General features: G+C 43.6%; 2 protein-coding genes across 2 annotated transcripts in view; both read left to right on the top strand.

Annotated features, from left to right (window-relative positions):
• Positions 1–9,207, top strand: part of LOC146549462 (progranulin-like) — a 23,929-nt gene extending 14,722 nt beyond the window's left edge. The window contains exon 5 of the mRNA XM_085263292.1: positions 8,853–9,207. The gene's annotated coding sequence lies outside the window, so the exon portion shown is untranslated. The remainder of the gene's footprint in view (positions 1–8,852) is intronic.
• Positions 7,543–9,207, top strand: LOC146549461 (progranulin-like). Its single transcript, XM_085263288.1, has 5 exons — positions 7,543–7,595; positions 7,697–7,846; positions 7,926–8,228; positions 8,344–8,517; positions 8,853–9,207. Exons 2-4 carry the CDS (start codon positions 7,697–7,699, stop codon positions 8,509–8,511), a joined length of 621 nt encoding a protein of 206 aa, XP_085119414.1. The 5' UTR covers positions 7,543–7,595; the 3' UTR covers positions 8,512–8,517; positions 8,853–9,207.
• Positions 9,208–9,520: the final 313 nt, after the last annotated feature.

Below are 9,520 nucleotides of genomic sequence, written 5' to 3'. Positions count from 1 at the left end.
ACTGCTGGTTGCTGTTGCAGCTGATTATAGAAAATCCTTTATTGTGAAATGGTTTTCAGAGACGTGCTCTTTCCTGAAGCCAAGAACAAAAAGAGAAGCAGTGAGAAAAAGAAGAAATACACTGTGTTATATTCGTTATAACTTCCCATTTCAAGTTACAGCCCACAAAGTGGTTTTCTTGGATAAAGCGATCTTGTATATTAATTGAAAGTCAAATCAATTGCTAAAATGCAGAATATTTTCTTTGCAAGGCACCATCTCTTGCTAGTGCCACAAAAGTTAGACAACAATCCCTCTAACCAGCAACTACCAGTACATATCTTTCTGTCCTTTTTATACATTACTGGTCACCAAGATGCAGTTCTGAACACAGGACTGAAGTCCACAATTTAGCGATCTTGTTTGATTCAGTAAAAGGACTAGATGTTACAATCCCTGATAATGTATTGCTTTAAATGCAGAAAATCTTACACATCATTGTGTGCCTCAACTAGCGGTCTTTTACCCAAGCTAATCTGCCATTTTTTCTTCCTTGGTTAGGTTTAGGGATTAGAGATCTGATCTAGATTATCATATTAGCTCTCAGCGAAGGCGGTCGCACTTTTCTCCTCTCCTCCTCACCCTTATCTTCCCTGCTTAGCCTCTATGTCCTTGTCTTGTCTTGTGTGCATTACTTTCCCTGGAATAGCCTCCCACTGTCGTTCTCTAAAACCTAAAAGAGACACCCTTTTCTCAACGAGAAATCTGGGCTCGGGAGAGCCTGAGTGCCCTGGAGGGACTTTCCCTGCCAGATACACGATGGACGGGTGGCAGAACTGGAGGATCATGTGCCTGGCGGGACTGTCGATCGAGGACGCTGAAGATATCTATCTATTCGGAACCATGATAACAGGGTTCATGCTGATCGGAGTTGGCTTAGCCCTGGTTTATCGGAGAAATAAGAGAGCGGAACCGGCTGTTCAAACCCCCCCAAGGCTGCCCGCTGGAATCGAAATGGAACGAGGCGCAACCTCTCACAACGAACGTAATATGGTCAACACCTTGGAGACGCTTACAGCTGCCTTGAAGGCTCAAAACAACACCATTGAGCGTATGAGGGGAAACATCAGAGAGAGGCCTGCTCAAAATGAGACCCTTGAGCGACAGTTGGAAAACATCGCGGAACGGATCACTGCAGTTGTGAGGTCTCAGAATCAAAAGAACGATAACACCATGGAACAGAAGTTTGATACCATCATGGGGAGGCTCGCGACTCTCCAACGGGAGATCGAGAGGCCAGTGTTGGAGTGTTAAAGAGCAGCCTGAAAAATTCTCCTGGGCTGCTCGCATGGAAATTAACAAAACCAACATAAACATTGCGGATCCCCATCACGGCGCCAGCTGCAGGCCCAAGGCTGGAGCCGAACAATCACTCCCTGATAATGACTGTGTTACGGCTATTCTTCCCATCCCATGCAAGGACACCTGGATTGGCTGGAGGACTGTTTACTTAGCCTGATAGGCCGAAGGACACTGTCTCAGCTGAACTATGGACACGCACACACACACACTTACACTGATAAGCACTCACTCATCCCCCCACCCTTTCCAACGCCTTCGATGCTTGTGCCCTACCGGGGAAGATAGCAGTCAACTGGACCAGCACAGACGCTGCAGGACCGGATGCGCTGTCTACACCGGCTCTCTCTTACCCTTTACCCACCCCTGTTGCTTGTCTTGTGTTTCTATGGTGTATTGATAGTCATGTGCTTTTGTGCTGAGGTGTTTTTTCTGTTATCAAACTGTTCTCTCACTAGGAGCTCAGTCTGAGTGGAGTTTTTTTTCTCCTCCTCTTACCTCATGTAGTGTATTTTTGTTGTTTTTTCCTATCAGCCTACCTTTCTGACATGTCTGCCCAATGTGATGTTTGTGTAAAGTTGGTCAGAAGGTTCCTTTGTAAGTGCGCATGCGCCATTAGCGTGCTGCCTGCTGTAACCCTAATTTCCCTCGGGATGAATAAAGTATTCTGATTCTGATTCTGAAGATTTGGGACACATCGTCAGTAGTGCTACTTGGATTCATTGGGTGTTTCGGTCAGTATCACTAGACACCCTGATCCAAGGAGGCCCTGCCAGGGTTGATCAGGTGTGCCACTGGTTTATGTTAAATTGTTATTTCTCTTCTTTCTTGTGTTTAGTTTTCTACAGTTTATTTTCTTCTGTCTATTCACTGCAAGTGAGAAATAATACTTAACTCTTTAAGATTTATGGAGCCTCACTTCTTCAAAGGGATAGAAAAGGTGATAGAGAGAAGTAAGACAAAAGGGATAAGACAGGAGAGAGCAGAGAGGAGAGCCGGAAGGGGGGCGCCCAATCTGGCTTCCCACACCTCCCTGCCAAATCGGGCTGTACGCTCTACAGGGAAGAAGAGCAGAGGGAAGAAGAGCGGAACATTTTTCTTTTCTTTCATTCCTCCTTTTGGGTTTACTACAATAAGGTTAACTGCACAGTCCCCAGGAGGTCCTGAGCTGTATCAGTCAACCAGCAAAATTTCTAATGTTATGTTTTAACCTTTTGACACCCCTTGTTGAAGCAGGCCCACCATGGGTTGATCAATCCTGGGCGTGTGTCTCGCGGTTAGCTGACTGCCTTAGCTGCCCAAGTGATGTCAGCCCTTTTTAGCCATAGCCAGTGACTGGTCCTCTCAGCAGTGTTAGCTAATTCTCTTATAGCCTGCCATTGTGCCTGTCCTCTGATCCCAATCTCTCTAAGTAGTTTTGCTGTTGTACTGGCAACAAAGCCCCTGCACCCCACTTCCACTGGGCGCACCTTGATCTTCCAGCCTCTGTTCTCTGCCTCAGCTGCCAAGTTGGCATACCGCAGCTTCTTACGCTCAAATGCTTCCTCAATTGCTTTCTCAATTGCTTCCTCCCATGGTATTGTCAGCTCAATGACGTATGCAAGTTTTTGGGAGTTAGACCAAAGGACGAGGTCTGGTCGCAGAGTAGTTGTTATGATCTCTGAGGGAAAAATTAGCCTCTGATCCAAGTCCACTTGCATCTGCCAATCCCTGGCAACCTTCAGCGGGCCCAGGTCCGGGGTTGAGGGGCTTGTCCTCGGCTTGTCTCCCTCCCGGACAAATGCTGATGAAAACTGACGCTCCTCTTGGTTCGTGAAAGGTTGAGCATTGATGGATTTTCTTTTGCACTCAACTTTCTCGGCTAGACACCTGGTTGTGTCTCCATGTGTATCTGCCTTGAGTAAGGCTAGTCCTACAGCCAACCAAGATGTGCTTGAGTGTGGCTGTACACAGGGGGAAGGCTGGGTCCTTTCCAAGCCACAGCTGCAGATTTATTGGGGAAGGTAGCACATCGTATGTCACTCGGTTGATGAAACTTAGTCTATTAGACTCCATCTCCAGATTTCACTCCATGAGAGTTTCCTCTTTTCAACACTCTCCCAATTCATCCAGCAACCCTGCTTGGCCAGCGCTCTGGCATGTCTGGCTGTTTCCTCCTGTCAACACACCTCCTTCACCATCATTTTTTGACGTTCGGTTACAGATGCCTGTTGCCACCAAACAAATCCTCCTCTGTCCTGCGGACGTGACCCACCACTTCCTCCCAATTGCTCGGGTGGGAGCAGTGCCTCTCACTATGGGGTCCCGGGAGTCCGTGAGTGACATCTCAAACCTCACTTTTGCACATTTAAACTCCTCTACTAGACAAGGGAGAGGCAATGACAGTATCCCATCGCTATAGAGTGCAACGCTGCTGAGGCATTTGGGAAGTCCGAGCCACTTTTTAACGTAGGAGCTCACTAGCCTCTCTAGTCGACTGGCATGATTGAGTGAGACCTCGGACATTGTCAACTGCCACAGTAGTCTGGGTAATAACCCAAACTGGAAGCACCAGAGCTTCAGTTTCCCTGGGAGTGCAGTGTTGTTAATCCGCTTGAGTTCATTAGCCAAGTTCTGCCTTAGTTGTTCTAGTTGCCACGTATCATTGAGGTCTGCATTATACCACCGCCCCAGGCTCCTTAAGGGCTTCTCTAAGACTGTTGGAATTGGTTCTCCACTGATATAGAATTGCTCGGCTGTCAGTTTTCTTTTTATGATGGAGATGCTGTGAGATTTACTTGGCTTAAACTCCATTCTTGCCCATTCGATTTTTTCTTGGAGCTTCTGTAGCAATCGCCTACATGGTTTTGTTGTTGTAATGATGGTCATGTCATCCATGTAGGCTCTAATGGGCGGAAGACGAAGGCCACACTTGAGTCTCTCACCTCCCACTACCCACCGAGATGCCCGCATGAGGCGAAATTGTGGAGCCTGCCATGACTCCAATTCCCAGGTGCTGCCAGGCTGTGGTGGTTTTCTCAGCTGTCACACAAAACTGTAAATCCTGAAAGTAGGTCTTGACCAGTCCTGTGATGTGGTTTGGTATGCTGAAATAGTTCAAGGCCATCCACAAGATCTCGTGTGGAACTGACCCGAAGGTGTTGGCAAGGTCTAAAAAGACCACATGCATTTCCAAAACAGGCTTCTTAGTGTAGATTTAAGACATGGGAACTGAGTGACTATTTCCCACCACTGGAAATCTTTCAGATATCAAACCGACTTGAACATAAATGGAGGGAAAATAACAAAGACAATCCTGTTGGTGCATCCACCACTGGTGCTTATTGCACACAATGGCACAAAATAGGCAGAAATTTATGATTTATATGTTATTTAAAGTACTACATTCAGCCCTTAAAGCAGGCCAAAATGATCCAAAACAACACTTTTTGGACCAGATGTTTGCAAATTGCATCTAGCAAGCACTACAGAAGAGAAGCGAGCATAAGGGGAGCAGTGTTTTATAAAATCCAGCATTTCTAAAGGCTCAACAAATATCTGGAAACACACAAACCGTTTGTGTGCACTTTGTCACAAAAGTGTGTCTGCTGGCTAAAGGTACAGGTTCCACATTTGAGGGAGGGAAAAAAAGTTAATAACTTCAGAGATAGAGAACGATGTGAGAAAGGCCGGACAGGAGGGGAAGAAGAGGTTATAAACAAACATAATTACTGCTCAGCAACTGTGGTAAATAGGAAATTTAAACCTAACTACAGTGCTCAGCATAAATGAGTACACCCCCTTTAAAAAGCACGTTAATCAGTAGCTCAAAGAACAAAAGAACAATTTCCCAAATTTTCACAACGCTAGGTTTTATTGAACACTTGTTCAACTCCATTTTAACTCCATAATATGAAATTAAGGTTAATAATATAACTTAGATCACAAAATCTTCAGTTTTACTCGACTTGGTTGACGCAAAAATGAATACACCCCGCAACAAAAACTACTACATCTAGTATTTTGTATGATCACCGTGATTTTCAAGGACAGCACCAAGTCTTCTAGGCATGGAATGAACAAGTTTGTGACATATTGCAACATCTATCTTTTCCATTCTTCAACCTCTTTTAGAGCCTGGATGCTGGATGGAGAGTGACGCTCAACTCGTCGCTTCAGAATTCCCCACAGGTGTTCGATTGGGTTCAGATCAGGAGACATACTTAGCCATTCAGTCACCTTCAACCTGTTCTTCCTCAGAAATGCAACAGTAGCTGTAGATGTGTGTTTTGGATCATTGTCGTGTTGGAAAAGTGCACGACGACCAAGTGCACGGAGTGATGGCAGCATCTTCTCCTTCAGTATTGAGCAGTACATTGTTGAGTTCATGACACCATGAATGAAATGCAGCTTCCCAACACCAGCAGCACTCATGCAGCCTCACATAAGGACACTGCCACCACCATGTTTCACTGTAGGCACCATGCATTTGTCGTTGAAATCCTCTCCTTTATGACGCCATACACTTTTGAAACCATTAGTTCCAAAAACAGTGATCTTTGTCTCAATACTTCAGAGTATAGAGTGCCAGTAATCTTGATCTTTTTCAGCATGGGCCCTAGCAAATTCTAGGCGTGCTTTTTTGTGCATGGGATTTAGGAGAGGCTTCCTTCCTTGGCGATACCCATGCATGCCATTCCTCTGCAGTGTGTGCTGTATGGTGTCACAGGAAACGGTCACTCCAGTTTGGCTTTCTACTACTTTAGCAGTGAACTTGCATGGCGAATTTCTTCGACCCTTCTCATCAGAAGACGCTCCTGTCGAGATGTTAACTTCCGTGGACGGCCTGGACATCTCTGTAAGATGGTTGCACTTCCATCTTAAATTTTTGAGTCACCTACAATAATTGGGGTTTACTGATTTTTGCGACATGGGCTTTAATGAATTTGTTAGGAAAATCACTTTTTTGTTTGTGCAAATTCACAAATCTTGTTTGCAGTCAATGGCCCACATTTGTGGGAGTATTTTGTAGTATCTCATAGAAAATGTTGATTCTGAAAGGGAACTAAAAGTTTTCTGACAAATGCTGAGCACTGTATAATAAATGTGGTCAAATTTACAGTAAAGCACAAAATTGAACCCGCACAGAGAAGCTGCGGTGTTTTGGTTTAAAAAAAGAAAGAAAAAAAAGACATCAATTTACATTTGAGCTGATGATGCTTAGATTCACTCACTGAATTCTATCTTTATAAATCAGCCATGTCAGCTTGTGTAACATTAGCTAATGTCTTGTTGAATTCAGTTGTGTGGATCCTCAAAAGGCAGCAGCACAGGCCAGCTGATTGCAGCCTGAACACAAAATCAACTCGAGCTCACAACAGAAATTATTCTGATTATTTCCTCACACTGCACCACTAGAACCAAGCTTAATGTCCCCTCACTTCACTTTAACCCCGGAGTATATCGATTTTTCTGTTTAAGTGTGGATGCAAAGTCACCCATCTACACTGTAGGCAACAACAAATACAGCTGTTGTTTTCCTTGCTTGTGTTCTCCGTCGCAAATGTTCAAGCTGAGTATATCATTACAATTACAATGCGAGTTGAAATAAAGCTTGTATTCCCGTGTTTTAATATTATTTTATTATTAAATTAAAATGGTAAGTGAGAGCACAGTTAGCACCAAAAGATTTGCAGAAAAGCTACTTTATGTTTTTATGTTTTACAAGCAATTTTAATTGTGTGTGAGGTGTCCTTGAGTGTTTAGAAAGTCTTTAAATTAAACGTGTGATTATTATTATTAGTAGTTTTTCCCTTTATTCATTAAGTAAATTTCCAAGTATATACTTTTTTGCATTTCTTTCAGTAAATTAGTTCAAACAGTACTTCAATCTGTACTCCTACAAATTGAAGAGCGTCTGTACTTTTGCCAGCTCTGTTGCACGTTGATGGATAGGTGAGGCTTACAGACCCACTCCTTCGTTATTGTGGATATACAATCATGTCATATGAGGACGTGTGGTGACTGTATATTAAGCTGAGTAATTACAGCAGTTAAGTAGTGGATTTGAACTTCTGCAGTTCCAGAAATTTTCAAAACCTGTCTGTCTTAATATGAGAGTTACGAGATAGAGGGGTGTTACGTGAAGTTAATCTTTCATTCTTACTCAGTGGGAGTGTCTGACCTGTATTATATAGAGCTGTGTGTGATACAGCAGAGGGGAAAGTGTGAAAGGCATCACAGGAAGCTGCTGAATTTCTTCACTGAATTTCTTCAAGGTAACATTGGACTTTAGTGTGTCACATTAAAGTTACAAAGTCTGACCTTTTTAGTTCAGAAAGAAAAAAATCTGCAAAGTCATGTTGATTCTGTCTTCCAGATGTTGAGGATCACTCTGTGTTTGTCATTCGGTGTGTTTCTGTGGGGATTTGCTTCATGCTCTATCATGTGTCATGATGGGAGTACTTGTCCAGACACCGCCACCTGCTGCAAGGCTAAAATTGGCTTTGCCTGCTGCCCATATCCTAATGTAAGTCAGAAACGTTCTGTCAGTGCAGTAACTTGATTGTTGGTTGTTAAAAGTTCTGCTCGTCTTACTTACTTTGCAGGCCATGTGCTGCAGCGACCTGCTCCACTGCTGCCCTTCAGGATATCGCTGTAACCTGGTTACCATGAAATGTGAGAAATTAGACCAGCCGTGGCTGACCATACCCATGGTGAAGAAGGAGGCTGCGGAGCAACCAAACACCCCTGAACTGCCTGGAACTCCACTGCAGGAGCTTAAAGAGAGCCACGTCCCAGATCAAATAAAGACTTCAGTGGTCCACTGTGACAGTTACACCTACTGTCCTGATGGCACTACTTGCTGCAGACACCCACAAGGAGGCTGGACCTGTTGTCCCTACTCTCCTGTGAGTCAGCCTAAACACTCTTGTGCAATAAAATTCCTTTTAGCTTCCACTGCCATGAAACAAGTTTGCAGCTATAATAATTATTCTTTTCAGAGACTAAAAGTGTTTCTTGCAGGGCAAATGTTGTCTGGATGGCTACCACTGCTGTCCAGTTGGATTTGACTGTGACAGCACCTACCAGCACTGTGTGAGGGAAAAACTCACATATCCTTTCCTCCGCAAGCCAGCAGTGCCTTCAGCACCTGCCTCCCTCATCCCAACTTCAGAGGAAGACGACAATTAGAAGAAGGTAAATGCCACACTCTAACCACTTTTACAACCTTCGTATGTGGAGAACATCCTGGGATAATTTCACTCACTGTTCAGATCAAATTTCAAGGCTAAATTTAAGACTTTCTCTGTTTACTGGTGTTATATCAAATGATGGCGTGCACATCTGATCACCAACCAGATGCCTGGTAATGAACTAATCATTTGATTCAGGTGTGTTGACCCAGGGTGAGATCTAAAACCTGCAGGACACCGGCCCTCGAGGCCTGGAGTTTGACACCCCTGACTTAGGGAGAAACTTAGTGAGATGACTATAATATGTTGTTCTAACACAAAGACTTGCACTAATTTCAGGCCCACTGGAGAAAGAGTCACCAGTCATCTCCACAGACCAGCTAAGCAAACTTTTCACTGAGGTCATCATGTGTTGAAAAGGCCTAATCCCTATTGTAGAAATAGGGAAATCATTAATGATTTCAAGCTAATCTCAAATCATCTTATCGATTGCTTTTTAAATAATGAAAATGTGTTTTTCATCTATTCCATTCTCCTATACTGCCTATGTGACTGAGTGTCAGTGAATATAGACCAGTATGATGTTACGATGGTGAGGTGAAAATGTTTTGATTTGTTTTATGATTTTTTTCCATTCCTTTGTATACTTTTGTCCAGCTTCACCAATAAAAAAAATCATAGCGTCTTCTTCCCAGCTGTGTCATGCAGTCATTTATTTATCATCTTTTCACGTCACAGTTTGAGTGCCCATGAACACCTCAGCCTGCCCAATACCAGCCCAGCATAATGCATTACTTGAGAAATAAAGTTGAAATTGTATATCAATGTATGTTTGCACGTTCCAGTATTAAAACAAGAATTGCTGTACCTACTTCCTATTTTCCTATGAAAATATGAAGAAATATACACAAACAGACACTAATTATGTTACCATGCATAATGGTGGATTGGAATGGCAATTGAGAACCGGTTCTTGTTCCCAGTAGTCCAACTTCTTGGAATTTTCA

This window comes from Mchenga conophoros, linkage group LG22, assembly GCF_057382185.1.
Source record: "Mchenga conophoros isolate Kocher_MC1m ecotype Shallow Benthic linkage group LG22, M_conophoros_male_GT1.1, whole genome shotgun sequence".
Lineage (NCBI taxonomy): Eukaryota > Metazoa > Chordata > Actinopteri > Cichliformes > Cichlidae > Mchenga > Mchenga conophoros.
Note: the sequence above shows the minus strand (reverse complement) of the source record. Positions and strands in the feature narration are given on the sequence as shown.